This window comes from Hetaerina americana, unplaced genomic scaffold (assembly GCF_022747635.1).
Source record: "Hetaerina americana unplaced genomic scaffold, ioHetAmer1.1.p SCAF_5, whole genome shotgun sequence".
NCBI lineage: Eukaryota > Metazoa > Arthropoda > Insecta > Odonata > Calopterygidae > Hetaerina > Hetaerina americana.
In genome coordinates this window covers 95,686,496-95,713,423 of record NW_027287095.1, presented here as the reverse complement: position 1 = coordinate 95,713,423, position 26,928 = coordinate 95,686,496, and the positions used below count along the sequence as shown (strand labels likewise).

The window sequence follows — 26,928 nt, the reverse complement described above, 5'->3', positions numbered from 1 at the left end:
TTCACCACTCCCCCACCCTCCGTGATTCGAGTGCGAAAGAGGGGATGCCTCTTCAGCTCTCCCTTCCCCAGCTACCCCCTTCCCCCCTCTCTCTTACTTCCTCCTCTTTCCCCCATCCCCCTCCCACTTCCCCCATCCCCCTACCACTTCCCCCTCCCTCTTTTCCCCATCTCCCTCCCTATTTCCCCCATCCCCCTCCCTCACTGCGTACGTCAACAACATACTCGGGCAAGTGACATATTTTTGACAAAACCGCGAAATACCCCTAATTCCAATTCATAGCAGAGATTTAATCAAAAGTGTAACCTTCGGCCTGTAACTGGATCACAGCGCAGTTCATCTAAAAATCCAATTTACTCTTTAACAAGTGCATGATGGCGTGGTCTCACAAGACTATCTAGGTTCCTTCCCTGAACGCGATCGAAATCGCCGATCAAAACGGTTTCTCAAAGACCGCACAAACCAACGGCGTGCGTGCGTGCGTGCTCGAGATGAGGCATGAGCGCCCGAGGACAGCCGCGCTCTTTCACGCCCCTGCCTGCATCCGGGGCGAGCGCGCTTCTCTTATGTCTCGCCCCTCCCCCCCCGCCATGCCGATGCCCTTCAGGGGGGCCGCCCCAGCCCCCTCAAGTTTTTGTCATCAAAGGAGTCTCTGTGAGCGAGCACCAGTGCGCGAACCGTGCATCGATAATCTGACGATCGTTGTTCGTTTGTAACGGTGTTTCACGAAAAGGGGCATTTATTTGTGTCCCGTTCATTTTCGAATTTGGCTTCTCTTTCGAATGGTCCCACGAATTCTGCGCGTATTCAAGGTGATGCCTAAATAACACGAAATGATAACGTTCATTGAAAAACTATTTCTGATGGAAAATCCCCTCTTTTCGCTGAGCCTGAACACTGATTTTCTGAATGCCGCTCTCCGGATACCCCGTGTGTACTTTCATTCAGGTATTTTGCTCGATTCGCTATTCTTGCCCCTATCTTTCTTGAGCACGACCCCATTACTACTTACTCGACCTTCCAATGCCCTTTGCTCTCCTTTCATTTCGTCGTCGTCTGAAAGCGTGCGATCCCGTGGTTGGCGCCCTCGTGTCGGCGGCTCGCGGGGCGTACCATGCCGTGCGGGCCGCGTCGGGGGGAGGAGTGCCCTCGTTGTTACGTGGGCCTTTGCCGACTGCCCCGACCGGCGCCTCCTACCCCCGCGGAGACAATGATGCTCCCACCCCCGCGCTCTTTCGGAGGACCAGTTTTGGGGCCTTTTCGCCGCGCCTCCCGCCCGCTTCGTGGGCTCCACCATCGGGGTGGGGGCCCTTGCCGTATCGCCGAGGGTTGTTTTTGTCAGCGTGGGTCCGGGGCGGAAAATCGGGTTCCTGCGGCTCTGTTTTATTTTCTCCACCTCACAGTGGGGTGGGCTGGATCTTCGAATCCGTGCGAGGGCCGTTTGGGACAATATCATCAGTCGGCAGTGCCGTGCGTCGCCGGGCGGTTGGCCCCGGGGGGAGGGGGGGCACCGAGTTGTATGCGCGGGGTGAGAGGTGCCCCTGCCTCCTGTCACAGCACTCCCCCTATCCGACGACCGCCCCTCTTCCTTGTTCACCTGCCAGCCTTTGCCGATGGAGGAGAGAGGCTCCTCCTTTTATTGCCCGGTCTCTTCAAGAGGACGCCAATGCATATGGAGCGAACCCCGAAAGCCTGCGCTATTATCCTTGTGTGGCCCGAGAAAACATCAAATTTAATGTTGCTTGATATTATTTATGAATGAAGTCTCAAATACAGTGGGAGCATGAAAAACGAATGCAGCATATAAGAGGGTAATCCCAGAAGTACTCAGCCTAACAAAGAAAACAAGCGTTTTAGAAAATAGTGTATTTATTTTTCAACATACTCTCCTTCCAGCTCTATACACTTTTCCCAGCGATGTTCAATTAGTTCGATATCCTTTTTATAATTGGAACTGTCTTGCTCCTCAAAATAGCCATTAACTGCCGACATCACTTCTTCACGGTTGGAAAATCTTTTATCTCCGAGCCGTTTTTTCAAGTTTTCGAACTGAAATTAATTGGAGGAGGCTACATCTGTCGAATAAGGTACGTGAGGTAGTAATTCAAACTTTAATTCATGAATTTTGGCCATTGCAATAACGGATTTGTGAGCTGATGCATTGTCTTGATGAAACAGCACTTTCGCTCAAACGTTGCAATAAGTTCGCATATTGCTCGCCGTTGATAGTTATTCCTTTTCCATGATAGGCAATGAAAATAATCCCCCGCGCATCCCTAAGAACTGACATGACCTTGCCTGAAGATGAATCGTTCTTCGCCTTGTTTGGAGACAGTTCTCCCTTTTGAATCCGTTGTTTTGATTGTTCTTTTGTCTTGGGTGTGAAGTAATGGACCCATGTTTCATTCAGGGTTATGAAACGGGGCAAAAAAGCTGCTTAATTGCTGTGAAACTTTTCCAAACACTCAATTGAAACATCATCACGACACTGGTTTTGCTCGTGTGTGCGCAATCGCGACACCCATCTTGCACACAGCTTTCTCATATCCAAATGTTCTGTTAATATGCGATGTACCGAAATTTCTGAAATGCCTACTATGTCTACTAGCTTGCGTACTGTCAGTCGGCGGTCATTCAGTAACACTTTGTGGATTTTCTTCAACGTTTCTGGAGTTGTCACCTTATTTGGCCGAACAACGACAAGCTGTCAAGACCGCTCGTCTTGACAGCTCGTATGACCTCGTTTAAACTTTGCTACTCAATATTTTACCATTGTAAACGAAGGAGCAGACTCACCCAGAGTAGAATCCAGTTCAGTTTTTACTCGTATATTGGGTGGGCTGAGGCCTTTCAAATACAAATATTGTATCACTTAACGATAGCCAATTTTCTCCATTTTCACAAATTCAGTGAAAACGTTCACTATTGATGCCCTCCAAACAAATACTAAACAACTTGGCGTCTTCAAAATTGAAAAATATGCTTTATAGATTTCGTACTTTCTAATAATGATATTTTTCAAACAACTACCGCCATCTCTAGGTCAGGTCGGGTACTTATGCGACCACCCTGTTAATGATAACCACAGTCTAACGAGTGATATGCAGACAATACTCCAGAATCACCCAAGTTTTTCGCCAGGTGGCAGCAGTTACCGGGATCTGGGAAATTGAGGTTTTACAGGCGTTGAGATTCCTCCTGTGAGATCGCTGTTTCGCTAGCTTGTTAGCGAAACGTTTCCCATGCATATTTTAGTAATCTCACGTTAGTCAAATGTATAAAAAGTGTGGCGCCGGAAATTAGGGTATGAAATACGGCACGGTAACCTTAAGAGCTATTTCAAATGTTTACAAAGGAATGATAAAAAATAAAAAACATTTAATTGTTATTATCTTTGCATTTATAGATTACATCGTAATCTACACAAACCATTGTATTACGCGAACCACCTGAAAGGTTTGTGGCAGGGGGTACAAGCACCAGGTGGACAGGGTATGGGATGAGGGTGTTGGAGGGAGTTCAAGGGATGAGGGAAAGGGAAGATAAAGAAAGGGAAGGAAGTCTAGAGAATTGAATAGGGGCTTATTGTGATGTCCTATGTCAGGTCGTGTTTTGTTAAGGGAGCTCAAGGCATCGCGGTACCGCTATATAATCCGTGCCCATCTAAACCCTACCGGAACTGTTAGGAAAGCAATGATATAATAATAGTTATGCATTCGTTAGCTTGGACCACAGTCTTCGGAGCGAAGGAGGGCGGTAGTGGCTGGCCCATGGCGAGACGAAGGCGTCGCCTTGCCTTGCCATAATCTTCCAATCTTCCTTTTATGTATTTATAATGTGATTATCCAGCCTATCATTTTACAAAACCGTTAAGGTGAGCATTTCATTGAATTTCCGCCTTCGAGTAGTAGTAGTTTTGAGGGGAGGCGACCGACAGCTAAGGTCATTTGCGCCATAGGGGATGGACAGGAAAGGATGAAGGGTGGAGAGAAACCCGGCGTCGGCATTAGCCTACTCTTTACGAAAGGCGCCAAGGGGTCCGCAGTTTAACGTCCCATCCGACGGACGGCGTACTCCCTCAAAGTGCCCTCCACAAAGCACCTCAAGTAGGGATCGAGATACCTCTGATCCGCCTTCGATTTACGATTGCAGCATACACTCGGTAAATTGAGTGCAGCTCCGAAATGCCTGTACATTCGATGCACCCAAAATGCGTGAGTACCGTGTAGGTACCATGGGTGGATTGTGTTTGGAGAGACTTCAGGCAGGTGGAGCAGCAATCGCAGGAGGACAGTTGAAATGAGAACAGCCGATGGATGCTATTAGTTCCTCGTAGGGGTGGGGCTCGTGGCTCTCGAAAGAGTTCTCCCATCCCTCTCACACCCTTAGCCCGCAACGTCGCCGTGAAAGCAACATCGCCAATAGGTGCTCGTCAGATATCCGATAGCATATATTCACATGGTGGGTATGTTTTTAGCCAATTTCACATGGCTGTTTTACATTTTCGTAAATTCTGGCACCGTTTGCAATTTTGACTTCGACTTCAAACATTAGGTCAACATCTGAATTCACGCCCCTGAAGAGCGGGCGCAGCAAAAAACGGACGCTGCGGAGAGTTCAGCAAAGACTTATCTCCGCATCTTCGGATTGTCAGTTTAAGTGAAGTCAATGGAGTCAACGCAAAGAGTGGAATCCCATCAAAAATCGACTGAGTTTTGATCCAATGCTGTGTACTGCGTGCTCTTTTAGAGCGCAAGGCCTTTCTCTCTGATAGAGAGAGAATATGACGTAGATGATGATTCAGCGTACGTCGAGGGTTACTCAGTGGGGAGATTGAAGGGGCATTGAGGGAATTGAAATCAAATGAGGCCGTGGAGGTGGGCCGATTACCTCCAGAACTACTGAAGAGTTTAGGAAAATGTGGGAGGATGAATTTTAAATGGCCTTATTCATAGCATTTATGAGGGGGATATTTGGCCGGAAAACTTAATGAGATCAGTGTTAGTTCCTATTCCGAAAAAGGTAAAGTTATTGTTCTGTAGTCCTCAGTTGAGGACTACAGAACAATAACTCAATTGATATCCCACGCAGTTAAAGTTGTTCTTATGATCATCGACAAAAGGATAGAGAGTAGGGCAAATGATTACTTGGGGGATGATCAGTTTGGATTTAGGAAGGGAAGACGTAGGCTAGCTGCCATTGCAGTAATGAGATCACTAATCGAGAGGAATATTGAATACAACTAGGACGTATCGTATTTACCTGTTTCGTAGATTTAGAAAAAGCATTTGATAGAGTGAATTGGAACAAACTAATGAGTATATTGCAGAAAATAGGAATAGATTGGAGGAACAGGAGGCTAATCCGCAACCTGTACACGTCTCAGACTGCGCGGATTCGAGTGGGGAACGGGGAGTCCTGATGGGAGGCTTTTGAAATGTGGGCTTGGAGAAGAATGGAGAAGGTGAAGTGGAGAGAGAGAGGAAAACAAACGAGGGAGTATTAGGTATGGTGAGAGGGGAGGATAGAGGATCGTTGGGAGAAATCCAAAGGAAGCAGGAAAGATGGATTCAGATCATATTAATTGGGAATGTGATATTGAAGACTCTGATGCGGGGGAGAAAATCAGGTGAACGAGGAAAGCGCAGGAATAGGTTAATGGTTTTGGACGGAATGAAGGAAGTATGAGGAGTTGGAGAGGGCTACTTATTTCAGTCGGGTTTTATTTTGTTAGGAGGAAAAAGGGAATTGTTGATGTGTCTCTTAGTAGCTTGTATCGATCAGAAACCCGCATTAACTGGGTGATTACCTCAATGATAATAATGATACGCGCGTTAGAACTTAAGTTTCGATCGAAAGTCGAGCGGTGCACGTGGGGATTCATGCGGAAACCCCACCGTGGCGCGTCCGCCAGTGTACCTTCGACTAGAATCGCATATCCTTTAGTATCGTATGATAGGCATACAGATTTGGTGTTTCCCGACGAAACTCCTCAAGCTACCACTTTAAACCACAGGACTAGGTAGGCATTACTCAGGGTTGCAATATGTTTTTATTGAACATTGGTTTGTAAGTAGCCTTCGGTGTGATTTGATTCGATGCCTTTCCTCGTCCCGGCCGCTCGAGCAAATGCAGTGCGAATGTGGCAACCCTAGGGTGGAATCGACCCCTGTCACGTGTCGCACTCGTGCAGTGTATGCGAAGAACTTCCCGTCCGTCTACTTCCGTCCCCGGGTTTACTTCCTCCCCACTTCCAACATTCCCGCATCCCCCCGTTTTCCTTCCTCAATCTTTACATCGCGGAAACTTCACTCACAAGGACATTTGATATCGAGAGTCCTGCTCAAATGTTTTTTGGAGAAACAAAATCCGCAGACAGAGAAATATAGGTCTCTTGGTTCGGCTCTTATGTCCCTTGATTGGACAAATAGAATTCGAACGTAATACTTAAGACTAAAAAAAAACCTTCGCGCCAAAAGCTTTGTCAGTAACAGTTTTCAGAATTTTCTAAAAATCGAAAATAATTCCCATGAAGCATACGAGTATACATTTGTAGGAAAGGAGAGAAAGGGAAGGAACAGAGACGTGTGGGCGCTGGTGGAACACCGTCCGCACGTAGTGTTCCCGGAGCACGTCGCCGTATCCAGTCGACCGAGGGCCCTGAGTTGGGGCGAGGGGAGAAGGTCAGGTCCAACAGCCGCCGCACGAGATCTCTTTCGCCTCTTCTCTGGGACGCGGGCGCCCATTCAGTCGCGTTATTTCTAAGCCCACGGTTCGAAGGTAAAGTTTGGTGTGGTTCTTGGCACATTTTACTTAAGAGTCTCTTAGAGGGTGTCGCGGGACAGCCCACCCCCTCCCCGTACTCCTCCTCCGGGGAAAACGAGAGAGAGACGGTCATCGTGTCCCCGTCGACAAAACCCCTCCGCGACCCCCCTGCGCCCCGCTTCAATTCTGGATCCCTTTGGTCGTCGTCCCCTGGAGAGGGGGTGGGGGGGGGTTAGGATGCTCATCTAGGCTGGAGGGGCTAAACGGAATAATGAATAGTTTCAGCAACATGGAAGGGGCTGATCGCGAAGTCCATAACCCGGACAAGGAAAGTTGAAGAACTCCTTTTTTTCTAATCGCATTACGTGTGATAACCGTAGCTGACATGTGCGATTGTGATTGCAACGGTATTTGGCGAAACTTGTCTTTGGGTGCTTTCTCTGTATTCGTGTTTTCCAGGAAGAAAAATATCATTCTTAAGTGTTCGTAGCCCAAGAAAATGAGGTAGAGTGAGAATAGAAATATACACCATTTTAAATTAACTTAATTTTAATGATCTTAAAATTAATAAAGAGAAGTTACTAGAAGCTCTTTATCCAATGCCATCATCCAACGTAAACTGTGTTTTTGTTGATCCAATAATTTGAAAACTTTCTCGTCCGTTCTCGATGAACTCGATGGCGTCACGACACCGAACAGATGTTACTTGGTATTCTACCGGTTAAGATAGGTTATGAATGGGCCCAACGTATGCAAAGGTACGACGATACATTTGCTTCTAACGAAAACACAACCTGAATCCGACACCCATCATCAATTCCGCCTTACTCCTTTCTCCATTTTGCCTGACATACGTATCCTATTCCTGCCCCCTCCTTGACTGCTTGGTCTCCTATGCGATTATTTATACTTTGGGCCTAATAATGAAAAGACAGTAAGTTATTATTGAAAATGGCTCTGTTGCTTTTCGAAGTATTCTCCATGATATTCATTACACTTTTGCATGCGCCGGAACCAATTTTCACAACACTTTTCCCACTCCGATTGAGGTACCTCAAAATATGGTTTTTGAATGCATCAACGGCTTCTTCAGACGCCGAAAAACGTTGGCCACGCAATTTTTGCTTGATAAACGGGAATAAAAAGAATCCACTTGGATCTAAATCAGGGCTGTATCATAATCAGGATGACCCATCAATTTGACATTTTGGCCAATCAAATAGGTAGTTGTTTCCGCCAAGCTGTGACAGCTTGCATTGTCATGACGAAGAATCCTTCGTTGCCGCTTCTTTTTCCGTATTTCACTAAGCACTTCTGGCCAACAAATGCTCGCGTACCATTCAGAATTCATGGTTCTACGTTGCTCCAACGGTACGGTCGCCACATGTCCAGTTATTCCTAAGACACAGGCGATCATTTGCTTCGATGTGCTTCGTGCACGAATCACTTTTGTCGGATTTGGCTCGACTTGCAGGACCCATGCAGTTGATTGCTTTTTTGTTTCGGGCTCATATGCATAGATCCAAGATTCGTCACCTGTGCAGATGACATACACAGCTTTTGATGCAACGAGATTGTATTTCTTGAGCGTTTCTTTGCACGAATTGACGCGAGCATCTTTTTGAGTGTTTGCCAAATTATGCGGGATCCAACGCGAGCAAAGTTCACTGCTAAATGCTGCAATATCTTATCGATGCTCGTCAAATTAATCCCCGAGGATGCCTTAATCTCTTGATAAGTCACATAACTATCTTCCTTTACTAGTTCTTGCACAGCATCAGTGTTTTCTGGTACCAACAACTGCTTTTGGACGGCCTTAACGACTTTCGTCTCTGCTCGAACGGCGGCAACGATAGAATTCGTTACACCAGCGTTTCAGAGTGGCAAATGATGGGGCTTCATCGCCAAAAGTGGAAGTAAGTTGATCGAGGCACTCCTGTCTTGATAATCCAAGTCGGAAGTCGTAAATAATCATCGCACGTAAGTGTTCACGAGTTAACTCCATTTTTTTCCTTGAAACAAAATTTTCGAGTCATTGTAAACAATACAAGTTATGATCGAACGAAAAAATGTTCTGAAGAAATTTACCGTTAAAAGGGTCAAAATTTCAGATGGAAACATCAGATGGTGCCTGAAGCCCTTCGTGTTGTCAAAACTCAAAATATAAATAGCAACCCTCGTATTGGTTAAAAAACTACGTGCTAATGGATTCTAGAAACTAATCTCTGGGGGCGAGGCGGTTAAAAAGGAAAATAAACGATGTCCAGCGTTCCGGAACTAGAAGTTGCAACCTCGAAAAGGTCACACTATCAAAGAGCCATCGCCGAAGAGATAATGCGAGCCATAAAGTTGAAGGACATAGCGATCGATCTAAAAACTCCCGGCCCACGAGTTGTCGGAGCGCCGTTAAAGAATGCCGGGCTGCGATCCCCTCTCGAGAGACCCTCCGGCGAGCGAGCAAGAGGTGACGGGGACCATGCATTATCGTCTCGGGCTATCAGGTGCGCTCTTTCGAGCTCTTTTGCACCGAGGCCGTCTTGAAGGAAACAATCTTGTGTGGGGCGGATGAGGCTGAGGGGTGGATGGGCGTACCTCTTTGCGCGTGCCTCGCAGTTGCCATTATTGTGAAAGGGGGGGGGCGGAGCATAAATTGACCATCGTTGAAGAATTGCGGAATTAATGTGTGTGTGAAGTAAGATCTGGTGCTTTCCCGGCGTATATTCTTGATGCAGTTTGCTCGGGTCTTCCACCGGGTCAGGGGTTCCATGTTGGCCAACATGGAACCCCTGACCCGGTGGAAGACCCGAGAAAACTTCATCAATGCGTGTGTGTGTGTGTGTGTGTGTATTGCGTCCGCGTTGAAAACTTCCTGCTCGGCAATTGCTCTCCATTTGGGGGTTCCGAGTCACCCCCTCACCAGGATTTTTTTAACGTGTTGTTATCAGTTTTTGCTCTCTATTTTCGATGTTCCTGTACTATCTCGAGTATTTTAAACGATTGCATTAGTTTCGCACGTTATTTTGGCGTCGGTTCGGTTTTTCGTTGTTGGTCCTGCCGATCCGGTGCATCTCGACGTCCCCGTCATAAACTCCCTCCTCCCCCTCCTGCTCTTTGTCTGATTTAATTCTTCTCCTTACGTCCGCTACTACTTTGGCCGTGTTGGTCCAAAACACATCCGAGAAATTGTTTCACCTACTCTGGTTCTTGTCTCCTATTTTGATATTTATGTTATTAATGTCAAAATAATGTAAAGTGAGTTGGACTGGTCACATTATCTTGCAGAATCTCATTTTTATAAGTGATGTATTTAGACCAACAGTTATTACCGATATCGGTCGACGTTTTTTTTTACATACCCTTTCTGAATGCTACTACAGATTACTGTAAATGGCAGTATACTTTTGTATCTATCGATCAAGGCCACCATTAGCCATTTGGATCTGCCCTCTTCGTTAATAACTATAGCGGCGGAGCGAAAGGGACTACAATTATTACAACTATTGCATATTGTAGAGTAAAATAAATTTCCTGCCCCTGGTCCGAGAAATTAATTTGTTGCCGATGCACTTGTAATGCGTTTTTATCGCTTTCATTGATTATTTTTCGCCAACCACGATCGTTATTAGTAATTTTCAAACATTTCTTTCGCAGGTAAGTTCCCGGCAGGAGTTGGAGGTCGTGGGTTCACCTTCTGGAGTATGGCTCAGTCCAGAAGCCCCTCGCAACAGCAGCGGGAGCGAGTGAATGGAGTGAGGAACCAACTAATGCTTAGTTTTTAGCCCTCGATGCATGAATTTTGTAGTCTCAATAAGAAAATATACACATAGAGAGATTCTGCAATCCAGCAGTCCTTGACTGAGGTTGAAGATCCGTTTATTTACAGTGGCAGTTTACGCATCAAAGGTACGATGTGCATAGCATTGATAGCAAATTGTAATGAGCGGACATTTGTAAGCTCAACATGAAAATAAAAGGGACTTGTAGATATATCTGAGAATACTTTCTCTGCTCAATCACCTCCCTTGAGCGGGTACTAGCCTTTCTCGAAGATTGCGGGTGATGCTGTCAAATATTGGGCATTTGTGCATACGATACGTTCAAAGATTCGTGGGCCATTCAACAAGTCCGTACGAAAAAATAGAAAAAGAAATTATTTGGGGTAAATTTTTTCTTGTTTTTCAACATTATCTCCTTTTAGCTGGATGGATTTTTTCCTGCGCTTCTCTTAATTTTTTAAGCCGTCAAAATGGGGAGAATTTCAGAAGGTCCTCAAAACATGCATCTGTGTTGGCGATGACTTCATCGTTCGACGTGAATCATTTTCCGCCGTTTTGCAAGATTAGAAATAAATAGGTTACCTGGAGGGGGGAGGGTGAAGAAGGTGGATGTCGTAATAATTTGGTCCTTAATTCCATATTTTTCGCCGTCGGAACTGCACGGGTATGCATTGTTTTGTTGAATTAATTTTTTTCTTTACCGTATGAGGACGTTTTTTCTTGATTTCTCCGCTCAACCGGTGCAGTAACGACTCATTGTACGTTCTTTTCGTTAATTGTTTGTCCTTTTTGCAAGTAATCGATGCAGATAATTCCGCGCGCATCCCAAAAAAACCGTGGTCATTACCACCTTGTCGGCCGATTTCACCGTATTCGCCTTCTTCGGAGCCGAATCTTCTTCTAGAAGCCCACTGTTTCGACTGTTCCTTTGTCTCTGGAGTGCATTAGTGTATCAATGTTTCGTCCACAGTTATATAAAGACTCGGAAGTGTCGTCAGTATTGCTAAGGAAAAGTGCCAAAGCAGCCTTCGAATCGATCAAACCATTGCGTTCATTCTCCACCGAGAGCAAACCCAGAGTCCACCTTGCCGAGATTTTTCTCCCACCCAATTATTCGTTCGAAACTTCTCTACGCAGTGATATATGCCTGTGGCCTCAACTATTATAAATAGGAAAGGGACAAAGGAAACATGAATTACAGGCGAGGTGATTAGGAAAGTAAGAGGGAAAACAGGAAATTGAAAGAATGCAAAAAAATAAGTAGAAGTAAGCAAGAAGAGAAAAATGGTACCTGAGGCGGGGAACTAAGATGGCGGAGGAAGCGTGGTGGCGGGCAGGAAGAGTTTCCGAAGGAAGGAGTGAACGGCTGTCCTCTGCGGAAAGGCGAAGGAGTGAACCGGAGGTCAGAGGAGAATATCCTTGCGCATAATTTAAGATACGACAGGAATTATTTATTGAAGGACCCTTTAGAGATACTGGATCCATAGAATACATAGTGGATCTGGATGGTGAAAGGATATTAGACTAGCGAGTTTAGACGGAAAGAGAATTCGACGTAGATGGGGATGGATAGCTTTGGACCTACTCAGTGTACCTGGTTGTGAGAAAGAAGGGACATTAATTGAATTGAAATGACTGTGGGGATAATTGGCATTGCTGCAGAACTATTCAAGGGTCTAAGAAGACGTTGATGGAATATTTCTCTCCTGGAAAATGTTTCAGCAATTATGAGGGAGAAATTTGACAGAGGGATTCCGCCCGGTTGCGTGCTTGATAGGGGTAGATTCCTCTTCCTAAATGAGGGAAAGGCATCAAAATGTGAGGACTCCAGGACATGACGTTTAAATTTTCAAGCATCATAAGAGGGACCTGGAATGAAAGGATGAAAGATTTTTTTTTACTTTCAATGAAAGGATGGAATAAGGCAAATGATTGCTTGGAGGGTGATCACTTTTGGTTCGTGAAGGGGACGTTCCAAATAATTCCACTGCAATAAGAAATCGCTGATGCAAATTAACATAGGGTACAATCAGGATTTGGTTGTTTTCAGCTGATGGTTGAGATTTCAATGCAATTCCCAACTGTTCGACGGGACTTTCCGCTACATATTTAAATAATATTTGCATTTTACGTACTCTCCAGAGAGCGTCTTAGCTCAACCATTAAATCGGTCAATTTAGGATTTAAATTTGGTCGTCATTTCACTGAATAAAGTGCACATTTAAATATATAATTCGTTTTGCGTAATCTTATTTTCAGAGAAATGGAATGATATCTGTAATTTCCGCAAATAATTCGGCATACCAATATCAACCAATTTTATCATCAATGACCACATAATAGTACTTTTGTGGAAGAAAACATTTTTCTCTATTAGAAATATTATTTGACCTTTAATATAATCCAATTCCATCATAACACGCCTGGAACATTAAGGCGTCAATTTTCGCCATATGCTTATTTTATTCCGTTGCGATATCATATTTTTTTTTTTTTTAAGTAATCTACCGGTTAAGGTAGGTTTTTGGACTGACACAACTACCAAACAAATATTTTATTACTCCTAACAAAACACAAAATCAATCATCCTACTCTATATCAGGTCCCTCTTCATCTCTGAGTACTTCCTTCCTCCCTTCATCCCGTCCAACAACCCTATCCTGTTCCTTCCCTTTCCTCTTTTGCCCAACATTCTACCCTCTATCACAGTCTTCAACATCCCACTGCCGGTCAACACCCCCTTCATCCACTTTTCCTGCCTCCATAGGATTGCTCCCAACAAACCCCTCTCTTCGCCCACCATACCAAGTACTTCCTCATTTGTTTTCTTCTCTGTCCATTTCACCTTCTCCATTCTTCTCCACACCCACATTTCAAAAGCCTCCAGTCTACGTCTATCCTCCTGCTTCAATGACCACGTTTCCGCTCCGTACATAGCTACGCTCCATATCAAAGTTTTTACGAGTCTTTTCTTAACATCCTTACTCAAAGTCCCTGTCATCAACTCCCTCCTCCTTGTGAAAGCCTCTTTGCCTAGCGCAATTCTTCTCCTTACGTCCCTACTACTTTGACCGTGTTGGTCCAAAACACTACCGAGATACGTAAACTGTTCTACCTGCTCTAGCTTTTGCCCTCCTATTTTAATGTTAAGCTTGGCCTTTTTCTTTCTAGAAAATCGCATAACCTTTGTTTTATTAATATTGATTCTCATCCCATACCTGTCGCACTGAATTTTCAATTCACTAAGCAATGCTTGCAGCCCCTTGGCGGACTGACAAACTAAAGCTTGGTCATCAGCAAACCTAACTGATTTTACGAATTCCCCGCCCACTTTCATTCCTACCTCGAGTTCTTCCCATGCCTCTTTGATCATTTCTTCTGCGTACAGGTTGAACAGCAACGGTGATAATGGGCAACCCTGCCTTACACCCCTTCCTAACACTGCCCATCCTGACTCCCCGTTTCCCCCCCTCACCTGAGCAGTCTGATACATGTACAGGTTGCGGATTGGTCTCCTTTCCCTCCAATCTATTCCTATTTTCTGCAATATACTCATTAGTTTTTCCCAATTTACTCTATCAAACGCTTTTTCGAAATCTACGAAACAGGCAAATACCTCCTGGTTGTGTTCTATATTCCTCTCGATTAATAATCTCATTACTGCAATGGCATCACGCGTACCTCTCCCCTTCCTAAACCCAAACTGATCATCCCCTAAGTAATCATTTGCCCTACTCTCTATCCTTTTGTTTATGATCCTGAGAACAACCTTAGCTGCGTGGGATATCAAACTAATTGTCCTATAGTCCTCACATGACGTGGCCTTTACCTTTTTCGGAATAGGAACTAAAACTGATCTCACAAAGTCTTCCGGCCAGATTCCCTCCTCATAAATACTACGGATCAGCCCATATAGCCTCTTCCTCCCACATTTTCCCAAGCATTTCAAAAGTTCCACGGGAATGTTATCTACCCCCACGGCCTTATTTAGTTTCATCTCCCTTAATGCCCTTTCTATCTCATTGTCTAGTATGCCTGGACCTAAGCTATCTTCCTCTACGTCATGTTCCTTTTCAATGTCTAACTTTGTTGGTCTAAGCTCTTTACTATACAGGTCTTCTACATATTCCTTCCATCTCTCTTGGATCTTTCCTGCGTCAACTATTACCTTACCGGCCTTATCTCTAACTGCTATCGTTGATCTCCCTTTCTTACTTCCCGATAAAGATTTAAGTATGCTGTAAAGCGCACCGATTTCCCCCTTCCTCTGCAGACTTTCCATATTCTCGCACTGCGTCTTCCACCATGCTTCTTTTGATATCATATTGTATGAGGGTAAAAAGAAACTTTACACTACCACATTAAAGCTTCCACTTTATTGTGGAAGTGTAAAGTTTCTTTTTACCCTCATAATGAAGGGATTCCAGTAAGTCACACCTGAAACTGTTATGTATATCATAAGGTGTCATGGGTCATTTTGTATTAGAATATTCGCCTCTTAGTATATGGGTGTGTACGTGCATTGTATTAATTCTTATATCTTATCAATATAGTCTTTTCTTTCCGGATAAAGCACGGGAATCGCGGTTTCCCGTTCCCGATGGACTCAATATTCGGTAGTTCGAAATTCCCCGAGCATCGGATGAGCGACGCTGCCAGGGGGCGGCACCCCCGTTTCGCGTCCCCCGGGGGAAGGGAGAGGGGGGGATAGCGACATTTCTCTCGGGTGGTAACGGCCTCCATCGCAGGTCATTTGGCGGAGGGTGGAGGGCCCGCCTCGCTCCACGAGGTCGTCCCCTCAGAGGGAGGGTTGTGTCAGAAGGGGGATTACGCCTCTCCCGCGCGACCAAAAGGGTTGAAAACTGAGATTTTTGCCTCGGAACCGTTGATCGGAGAAAGAACGACGGACATCGATTGGCAGCAAAAAATATAACGGAATCGTTTCCAATATTTGGGGCTGGATCATCTTTTGTTCGACCCTAGGGTCGGATGGTCGCGAGGGTTCATTGCGCGCGCTCCCCTCCCCACCCGGAGTCACACCCTTTCGCACCCTCGGGAGGGTGCGAAAGGGTTGTTGGGTGCCAGGTGCAGTCGATAACCCTTTTCCAAAAAAAAGGGTTCACCGGGTAGTTTTGGACCGAAAATTGAATTTTCGCGTTTAATTTTTTCAATAATCACCTCCCTCTGGGTGTCACCGTGCGAAGTGTCGATCGCACCTTGCGGACCGGGCGTCTTTTTTTGTTCCCGTGTTTTTTTTCCGTGGGCCCTCGTTAGGCGTTCGCCGTCCTGGGAATGCGCCCCTCAACCCTTCCTCACGCACCACCGGCGAAGGGGTTTTTTCCGTCGACGGTCGGGAGAGGAGGGCTTTGTGTCGACGCGGTGTTTTTGGTGCTTTTCGGTGGTTTCGCTAGGGTTGAGGGAGGACGGCGCCGTGGGAACTCGCCTCTGCGTCCCTCAAGGAGCGCCTCCCCCTTCCCGTCGCCCCTCCGAGCGCGCAGAAAAAGAAGCATTCTCCGCGGCGGTCGAAAATCTATTCCCGCGACTTCGCAGTCAGTTCCCTGCCACGGACTCGATTTGTGCCCGCCGCACCACACACTTCCCACCCCCTTTCCCCGTTCCTCTATCACACACCGCGGACGTCGGCGTACCACGGTGCTCTGCACCCGACCGTGGCTCGCTGGGTGGCCCCTTGCGAACACCCGAGGGGTCAGGACCCTGGATTCCACTCCTTTCTCTCATTGAGTACCTTGAACATCATTGAATATCTAGCAGCTTCATATTTTGCCAAGTAAGACTATGGTCGTTGCAAGGAACAAATCTTACTTTTAGTTTATTTATAGCAATGGCAACAATGTGTGTGGTGTCGGAAATGGCGTCTCCAGATGAATATGAAAAAATATGTGCGGTTATGAATTAATGGAAACGAAATCAATATTGTCTCTCGTGAGTTTGGTACTCTTAGTTGTACATGCACCTCGTGACTCAAATGGGTAAGGATAAGATTGGAAGACAAATTCAGATTGTAATCCACACAAAGATCTTCATGTTTGGACGCCACCCGTAAATGCGCCATCATCGGCCGGTAAGTGCGGACAATCTGCATTGAGCTGCATGAGGGAAACTAGGGCTGCCCTCATCCAACACCAAGAGTGGGGAAATGTTCAAATGAACACATTAACCAGTGATGTTTGGTAGACTGCACCTTGAGGTTTTTGCCCCTCTGAGGGCGTCCCATGGTATTTCATCCATCTGATGTGACGTCAATAAAATATAAAAAATAACAATATCCTTATTTATTATTTAGTCAGTATTAGTCTACCGTCTTAAAGTGGGTTTTTGGTAAACCATGCCACTGTTCATCACGGTACTCGTAAGCTCTAACTAACATGAACTAACATACCCTGCGACCTCTTACTTTATTTTACGTAGACTAACTGATTCTTTAGCTTCGGGCACTTTCTAGCTCCCTTAATTCCATCCAAAATGCCTAGTATCCCTTCCTCCATCCATCTCGCTTTCCCAACATTGTCCCCTCTCTTTGTCGCCAGCATCCCGTTGTCTCCTCCCAGGATCTCCTGCATCAACGTGTTCTGCCTTTTTCGAATTTCCGCCAACTGCCGCCTCTCTCCCCCTCTCACATCCCCTGGAACTTCGTCGTTGGTTTTCCTTTCTGTCTTTTTTCTCCATCCTTCTCCACACCCACGTTGCAAAGGCCTCCAATTTTCGGTTATTAGGAGTCAGCGGTCAAGTTTCTCAGCCATATATAAGCACCACTCTTCCTTGCAGTTAAGTCTTCGCCAGTCTTAACGATACATTCATTCCAATTTTAGGTTTAACAATCCAGTAGTGAAATGGTAATAACATTTTCTTTGGTTGTGTGAAAAGTTAAAAACCCTTTTCTTCCCTTGTTTTCTTCAGACTTTTACTCTTTATCTTCTTTGTGCGACCCGCTCAAAGTTGCAACCTAAAACCGGTATAAATGTCTAATAGATGAAGGTGACCAATGTTGTCCGAATGACGGGTTCCACTCACATCAAACTGAAGTAAATAGCTTTAAAAAGCTGCAACAGTTGGGACCGATATCTTGATGAAGGTGTTGGTAAAATATAAATTAAGAGAAAGCTATTAAATTGTCTTAAAAGCGATACAGTTAGATTTGAGCAAATACCACATGAACCATAAATAAAGATGAACCATAAATAAAGAGTGAAATCTGAAACCTTGGCATCGTGTGGCAGTTTCTACGTGCACCACATTCTGTTAGAATGATTCATTTAGGTTTTCGACTGATGTAGCACCGTAACCACGTGTAATCATTATGCCAGGTTTTAGATTAAGTCATAAAAAAATATTTCGCACGCAAGTAAGTAAAAAAATAAGCCTCGTAGCTAAATTCAGTATTTTTCTCGTGGCATTAAAATTGCATTACTCGGGGGGAAAAAAGCTCCTCTAAAAAACAAGTTGTGAAGTTTACTTTTTGTCTGTTCACTGTCGACCATAATTCTACCAACATGACATATTTCAATTTGGAAGCTCGACTGCACGCTCGGCGGACGGAGCGTATGTACGAGGTCTAAAAATTAAATAAATGAAACTGATTGTTTTTATTTTTTCATTCAAATAGAATTACAATTTTATATTGTCACCCTCAAAATAACTTCCATTTGAAGCCACACAGCGCTGAAGACGGTTATTCCACTATTTATAGCAGTTCTGGAACTGCTTCCAGAACTGGTATTAATCTTCTAAATCTAAATATACTCTACTTCTGGAATAGCCTTCAGCTGGCCAGTTACAGCCGTTTGAATGTTTTCGACTGTTTCAAATGAGTTCCATTGAGCTGATTTTTCAACTTTGGCTAGAGAAAAAAGTGTTGCCAGATCGCCTCCAGTGTTGCCAGATCGAACGCTACGTTTCCAGTCTCATTACTTAATTTACAGACCTCGTATGAATGTACGAAATTCCGAGGAACTTCCCAGAGAGCGCCACTGTGTGTACGACCAAGGTCCCCCTCGTCCAATCGTCAACATCGGAGTTGTTGACGCTCATAGTGGTGGACGGTGCCCCCAGTTTCTTTTTTGGAGGCGTCGCGCTCGAGACCCGGCGAGGGTTCGCTTGCCACCCCACCCCCCCAACCCGCCGTCTTTCGTACACTGGATGGGTTTTATGGGCCGGGGCTTCATTTAATAGTAAACCCCTCCTTCCCTTCTCTCCATTTCCCGCTCACCTTGACGACGCCAACCTCCTTACCCCCCCCCCCCCCCCCCGAATGGATGAAAGCGCGCTTCCCACGCCGCACCCCCGCAGTTGCCACGAGGGCCGGTCGCCGAGGGGTGGCACTGCCCAGTGTCTCTCGATGCCACCGCAGAGGGCCTCCGCGTCGGACTGGCGTAGATGGACGGATGCTTTTCCGACCCCTACGCCAACGGGCGGGCGCGACTCCCCCGCCTCCCCGGGGAGGAGGGGCGGTCTCGGGAAGAGACGCGGATCGCTCGCATCGATACGCGGCGCCGGATGTATCGCCTGTGCTCTCCCCCTCCAAGCACATCATCTACATCTCGTCTTTCAAGCCGCCGCGATGGCGTATGGCGGGTGGTGTCATTTCAACAGCTTCAATTTGGACGGGTGATTAATTACACTAGGGAAGTTTGATTTGACGTACTTTATGTTTCCTACTGGTTTGGTACTGATCTGTGTGGTGTGCGATTCAGTAAACCTATCATCTCTACCGTCAGTTTCTTTAAAACACCTCATCTATGGGTCTTCTACCAATTCAATGCGGCGTTACGGTTATTCCTTTTGTGTCAAGTCGAACGAGTTCTGTTTTTCTGAAATCATATGCCCTGTTTATAATTACTATATGTTTATGTTGTGTTATTATTTATATTACTGGGATTACTCCCAGATATTTTACTTGACCCGCTATTGTTATTTTTATTCCTCTGATTTAGGAGTTGAATGTTCTGATATATATTTGGAAGCCATATTTCTGTCCAATTCCTGCCTAAGCATTGCTCATCAACGGCGGACTTCGCGACAGACCCTTCGGGCGGGTGGTCGAAGGTATCCTGGTCCCACATCTGATGCCCTCGGCCCTGGGAGGGGAAGTCTTCGGTTCAACGGCGACGCCGGGCTCTAGGGGCGGCGAGCCCCGCAGTAGACAGTAGGGGGGGTCGGCATCCATCGAGGCGACGCCGGGTCTCGAGGCCCGCTCTGATGGGTGCGCGTCGCCCAATCGGTGGGTGCCCGGACGGGCGCAAGGGGGGAGCGTGCGTACCTGGGCGTCTGTGCGGAGCCCCGCACTTCAGGGTCTGTCGGGGGTGATATCGGAGAAGGGGCGCTGGGGATATAATGTATGGCCCTGGGCAAAGAGAAGGGCAGGGCGGGGGGCTCCAGTTACGCAAGGTATGCTCTTCGGCGCGGAGGCTGAATCCCCGACCCCTAGAGAAGGAGGGTAGCAGAGGAGGACAAAGGGGGCCAGGGCTGCCAGTTGTAGATGCGATGGGGGAGAGGTAGGTTTGGGGGGGATGGTAACCGGCATTCTTCCCGTCGAAGGGCCCGATGAAACCCTTTCAGGGCCGCCGACCTGTCTCCCCGCACACATTATCCCCCCTGCTCCGAAGGGCGAGTCGTCCGTTGCCCCCCCGTCCTCGCTCGCCCTCTCATTGTGCGTGTCGTTTATTTAAGGAGATAATATGAATGCGTAACGGAAGAGTGATGGGGAGGGGAGTGAATGACCCGTGGGTCGTGGGGGGGGGGGGTTAGGATGGGGGTCGTTCGGAAAACACACACACATGAAGAGGCCGGATCGTGGGGGTGGGGTGTGTTGTCCCGGAGTATTGACGTGTTCTCGAGAGCCTCAATCGAAGAGGAAAGCGAGGATCGCGGAAGTGGAGACCGAGAATGGAAACCCGCGCGAAGCCATGATGGCGAAATTGGGTTTGGAATTAAATGCTAAAAAGTATGCGGTTAAGCACTTCTTGAGAAATGAAAAAACACGTTCGAGCATTACCAACCTACGCACTCGGAGGTGTTTGGATGAGCGTTGCAGACTACATAAAATACGTGGGTGTCACCATCGCACCCGATCTTGCGTGGGGAAAGCACAGATGCAGTATTTGCGAAGAGGCCATCAACAAGATGACATTCATTAAGCTGGAAGAGGTAGCGATGATAAAGTGAAGGAGACGTGCTGTTTTTCTTAAGTGTGACCCCACGGAGGGAATGTGGCGAGCATATTAGATCCATATGTCACTTTCTATTGAATGGCCGCCAGAATCGTGAAATATACGTACGGAATAAAACAAAGCGTAACACGCTCACAAAAATATCTGGGATGGAACCCTACTGGGAATACGCGAAGACTCGGAGCAAGATTAAACATGTTGCGAATATACCAATCGGGTGGTTTCGCATCCGACGTAGGATATACGAGGGTCATCCGGAAAGTAGTACCCGTTCGTGAAATAAAGACACAAAAGTAAATATTAACAAACATAAAAAATTTTATTTGAAAGAGGATACTTTAAACTACTTCTCAACATAATCTCCAAGCAAATTAAGGCATTTGTCATAACGTGTGACAAGTTTCTGTATTCCTGCTGCATAGTCCTTCGCCGCCAGCTCATTGAGATACGCGAGGGACCCATCTTGCACAAATTTTTGCATAATGCAGATGGTGTTTAACAATTTCATGAACAATTGTTCGAGAAACATTGGGAAAATGCTCACAGATGTCATCAATTGTGACGCGCCGATCGTTCCTCACGAATTCGTCAACTGAGCTCACCAGTTGGTCTGTAATGACAGACGGTCTCCCCGAACGCTCATCGTCGTGTGTGTTCCCCCTCCCCATGTTGAAGTTGCGACACCACCGCCGAACAGACGACTCGTCCATTACATTGTCTCCATACACCTCCTTTAATTGGCGATGAATATCACATGGGCGAACGTTTCTTGCATTGAGGAATTTAATCACTGCCCTCACTTCACAACTGGTGGCGTTCTCAATTTTTTTAAACATTGTAAACAATCACAGAAACAACACAGGCAATGCTAGCGTCACGCAACTTGGCTCAGAGAAGGCAGACAAGCCACTGAAGCTATCTGACCTCGTCCAGCGGCTACTCGCGTCATCAGCACTTCATGCGGCACGAACGGGTACTACTTTCCGGATGACCCTCGTAAATTAAAGAGATTAATTATGTTGTACGACGTGAGTGCAAATGGAAGCGTTTGCATGATTAGCCGATGATGCATTCTAGAGTATTGCACGATTGGAAGACACGACATTGAACAGTGTGTGTCGTTTTGCAAATTAAATGATCGTCAACCGATGAGCAAGCAGTCATGAAGATGCTTTTAAAATATGTGACCCGTGGGGTGCGGATGGAGGTAGGTGCCAATTATGGCTTGGTGGCGTGCGTGTGGAGAGGGTGGGTGGGCGGGGCGGGGGGAGGGAGGGAGCAGCGAAGGGTGGCGGCGTCCCCAACCCCTTCCCTCGCGTTATGCCACCTGATACGCCAATAATTTCCCTCCCCCCTCGGCATGCGCCATGTGCGGAGAGTTGTGGACCCCTCTTCATACCCTCCATGCTTTCCGCAATTACTTCACGTGAAATCCACCATAAAAGGCCATAAATGGCTTTTATGGTGGATTATTAGCCTATGGAGTGTGTGATAAATGGAGGCGCGGAGTAATGGATGCACAAAACTGGGAGAGGATTTCGCGAAGAGTCGCCGTGGGTCTGCGTGCGTGTTGGGCGGGAGGAGAGGGGAGGCCGACCGGCCACGCGTGCCGAGGTCGTCCCTCTTCGGTAATGACCATTGGAATGATTCGCATTCTGTGCACGAGAAACGGTTTATTGATGACGTGACGATTTATCGAATCCTTGTCGAAAGTTTTGCGCAATGAGCAATTGTGAGGAGGGTCTCCGCGGAGATGCAGAAGATGGCGCCAGTATTTTCGGGTTCCTGGCGCGCTCCTCCGGACTGGCTGGCCCTTCGGGTCCGGGGGCATATCGAGGGAGCAGCCCCGGGATCCCGTTTCAACGAGAGATGGATTCGTATGGTCTTAAATAAATTAATCAGCCTATCCATTCAAGCTTTTTCCTGCGTCACTAAGCTGCAGTGCGCTACATGGTGCTGCAACATGTTTCAAATTATTTATTTTACATGAGGCATTGAATTTAGGAGATCTGCCCACTTTTGAAATGTAACATTGTACATGGTACGTATTGTTAGCATGTGTTATTCACGTGAGGGCTTTTGAATTTTTAAGTCCTTTGTAGTATTCAGTTTACTTCTGTTTTCCATGCGTAGAAACAATTTCAAAATGTTTCCAAGGAATTTTGTAACCTTCAGAACGAAAAACGCTCGCGTTGCTGAGTCGTATACGCCACTCACAATGGGATGATCGACTACGGGCGTTGCATTTGTTTTTTTCAGCCTTAAAGTGCTTAAATTTCATATGCGACAATTGGGCTATTGAGGATAATCGCCAATCAATCACTACGGTGTACCCGCCGCTGGTCATAACCAGCTCGATAGTCGAGGGGATCATCCCTAGTATCGACATGGTAGTGCTTTTGATGTGTGAACGTCGTCTTTGACGACATTTACGATAATCTTGGTGATGTATACCTCACAGATACATACACACACCACTCAACAATTCACATACTTTACAATTGTTCGGGATATGGAACAACATTGACCTAAGAAAATTTTCTGGGCCTAATCCTTCCCCAATAGGACTACGTCACAGTCGAAAGAATTCCCTCCTTCCGTTTTCCCCCAAACGTTTCAGTATTTTTGTGAGGGTATTATATGTATACTCATTCATAGTGCTTTGTTCGTCTACATCTTCCAATGGATGCCTCATAGTGTCCCTGGGCTAAGCTGCCCTCGTCTACATCACATTCCTTTTCTCTTTTAACAACATGGACCGCCTTAATATCGTTACCATAATTATTGTTTCCAACTTCCCTGGATCTCCTTTGACTCAAGTTATTTACTTTCCTGTCTCTCATGTTATGTTAGGTATATTTTTGCTACATCCTGGGAATTCACTGACGTTCTTTTATAACTATTCCACTTCTCCTTGAATCTGAAATTTCTCTCATTAGCCCATTCCTTTGTTGCTTTGCAACGTTTTCCAACCTCCATGTCATTCAACATTTTCAGTCTCCTCCTTTCCTCTTTTCTTTTCCCTCAATTGCTATCTCTCTCTCTCTCTCTCTCTCTCTCTCTCTCTCTCTCTCTCTCTCTCTCTCTCTCTCTCTCTCTCTCTCTCTCTCTCTCTCTCTCTGATGACGACCTCCTCCGAGTCCACGTCTCAATCCCCCCTCTCCTCTCTGTTGGCCCCTGTTCCATTAGCACTTCGCCATTTTCTTCCTCGACTCCCGTTCAAGACCGCTCCCTGCACAGCGCCCTTTTCATTTCATTCCTTCCTTCCTTTCCCCTGGCTGCTCTCCTCATTTCTCCACCCATTCTCGAGTGTTCAGTTATCCTACTTCCCAGATATTTGTACTTTTCAACTTGCTCAATCCTTTCCGATTTATTGTTTCATTCATTCACTCTCTGTACGTCCTTCATTCTCATCAGTCTTATCTTTGTAACATTAATTTTCATACCATACTCTTCCATTCCTTCGTCTAGTGCCGACAAACTTCTTTTCGAAGGCTGCATAGCTTCCCCAAGTGACACGCCATGTCATCCGCGAATCTCATACTGCTCATCCTCTGGCCCCACAACTATTGTCCCATTTTATCCTCTAAGGGTTCCCCCTCCAATCATTTCCCCCTCTAAAGATGTGTCATTAATGAAGTTGAAAGATGGCAACCCTGTTTCATTCCTCTACGCGTCTCCACCCACGCTGTCAATGTTTCATCTATGCCTAATGTTGCCTTTTCTTTCGTGTAGATTTCCTTCTCCGGAAGCAATCTTCTGCCTCTCCAATTCACCTTTTTTGTTTTCAGGATCTCCATTAGCGTATCCCATTTAACAAGACCGAATGCTTTTGCCAAGTCAAGGTAACATAAGCTTCTTCCCCTCTCTCTCTTGACCCTTCCGCGCAATGCACTTTAAGTAATATTTTTGCAGCATATGATATTCATATTATGGTTCTTTGGTCAATGCACTCCTTAGTACCTATTTTTGTGGGCATATGTACGCCTTCACCCAATCACCTGGTCATGATCCTCTGTCAACAATCCCAGTCGCTCCTAATTCTACCGCATGCTCTATATATATCCTGATCGTTTGGAAACTTGAAGAACTCTATTGGATATTCGTCCATTCCAGTTGTTTTCTTATTCTTCGCGTAAGATATTGCTTTTCTTTTTTCAGATTTCAATACCTTCCGGACCTTTCACATCTTCTAACATCTCCTGCTCATTTTCTTCATTCTAATCCTTAGGTTTCTCTCTCTTGATAGATGCAAATCTCCCCTCTGTGTACTCTTGCCATCTCTTCATCACCTCGCATTCATTAAATGCCATTTTTTGGTTTTCATTTTCAACTTCCCTTAATTTACTTTCCCTCCCCTTATCCTCAATACCATCACGTTGCTATTTGCTTCATATTTCCCTAGCCTTTTGTATTTTTCTCTTTGAGTCACGATTCAATTTTCTGTGCATTGCTCTACCATGCTTCCCATTACTATCTTTATATTATATTATCCCTTTCATTTTCATTGACATTTCTATTGTCAGGAAGGTGTCTTTGCTCTCTTTCCGCCTCGATGATGAATTTCCGTTTCTTCTTTTCTGGTCATAGTATTTTCTATTCTTCTCCATGCCTCTTCGAAGTTTTCATTTCCCATTTTGCCTTCAGTAATGGCTACACAGTGCCTATCCCACCAGAAATTTCCTTTTCTCTCTTCTCCACCCTTACCGGATTCCATTTCGTCTTTTCGTTAGTGTTTTCAATCTTATTTAATGTTATTCTCATTTCAGTCATTAGTAACGTATGGGCACTAGAACTATCAGCGCCTGGTAAACACTTCCATTCCTATATCTATGCTCTGCTAAAGTATGTTGGCTATTTGGTCCCGAGCTGTTATCTCTTGGAGCCATGCGTCTCTCCTCACTTTGTGTTCTTTTTAACCGTGTATTTCTACTGAAAAGTGTCCCTTCCTGAAGAAATGCGATCAATCTCTTACATCTTTCCTTTCTTTCGCCTGGACCAAACCTCCACCAGGCCCTCTTCCTTCTTCATTCTCTCCCCTTCAACGGCATCCCAATCGCCCATAACCATTGCGCAGCAGTCCTCAAGAACGTTTCCGGTGCCCTCATGCATATGTTCCGTCTCTTCCGCCTCCTCTGTTCATGTGGGCACGTACAAATGATCGCCTGATGGGCAGTCCCTGCGACATCATTCCAATCCTTAATTTCATTGGCCTGTCATTTTTATACAACACATCATTCATTCTTTTTTCTATGCTTTTGCTGACATTTTTTCCTTTCCTTCCTTTTTCCTGAATAAAAATGAGTGACCCCTCCAATTTCCCTCTCCCCCATCTCACCTCACCCAATCTAATTACTGTTATTGTTTCTCATATAACTTCCATTTTGTATTTAATATTGTTTCTCACGACTGTAAGAGGCAATGTGGTATTTCCTCTTATTTTCTCTCCACCTTGTGTTATTAAGTGGGCATTACTAATATGCAGTCATCGTGTCTGGTACGGAAAATGGGTAATAGTCAAGTTAAAAGATGTCAACGGAAATTTTCCCCAACGGCAATGAGAAGGAGGGAGAAATATCGCAGTGGGCCCAGTTCCCGGGCCGTTTGCCGTCCACCCCCCCCCCCCCCCCGCAGCCCACCCCCGCCTGCCCCGCCGGATGTTGCGACAGGGGGTGTGTTGCCCACCTGTGCAGATCATCGCGGCGAGGGGGGCGCGACGGCACATTGTCCCGCCGCCCACGGAGTAATTGCCCGAGGCGGACCGTGTGGAAGGGGAGGGGGGGGTAGTCCTTCTTCCCGTTTATAGCGTCCGCGCGTGCTCCGGTCCCTGTTATTCCGGGACCCCCCTCCCCGCCCGCTCTGGACCCGCGCGGTGCATATGCTCGCAGTCCCGCCCACCCACGGACGATTTACATTTCCCGGCCCGTGTGGCATCCTTAAATCTCGGGTGGCGGGGGGGAGGCAGCTCTCCCGATGGGGTGGCGTGCCCCCCGCGTGCTCCCTCCTCCGGTGCCGGTTCCCGGTGGTGCGTCCCCTCGCGATGACGGCGATGGCCTCCCGCTCAAGACCCAGGAAGCGCGCCCCCCGCTCTTCGTCAATTCTCCCAGACAAATCCGTTTCAGAATGTTTTTCAATTCATACAGCAGTTCGAACAATTCACGGTATGTCTCTCACAATTTAATATTTAGGTGATGGATGGC

The 26,928-nt window shown here is 46.2% G+C and overlaps 1 protein-coding gene across 1 annotated transcript in view; it reads left to right on the top strand.

Annotated features, from left to right (window-relative positions):
- Nucleotides 1-26,928, top strand: part of eya (eya transcriptional coactivator and phosphatase 2) — a 295,670-nt gene that overhangs the window by 68,303 nt on the left and 200,439 nt on the right. Inside the window, exon 3 of the mRNA XM_071592607.1 lies at nucleotides 10,417-10,514. Within this exon, the coding sequence (XP_071448708.1) occupies nucleotides 10,417-10,514 (98 nt within the window). The remainder of the gene's footprint in view (nucleotides 1-10,416; nucleotides 10,515-26,928) is intronic.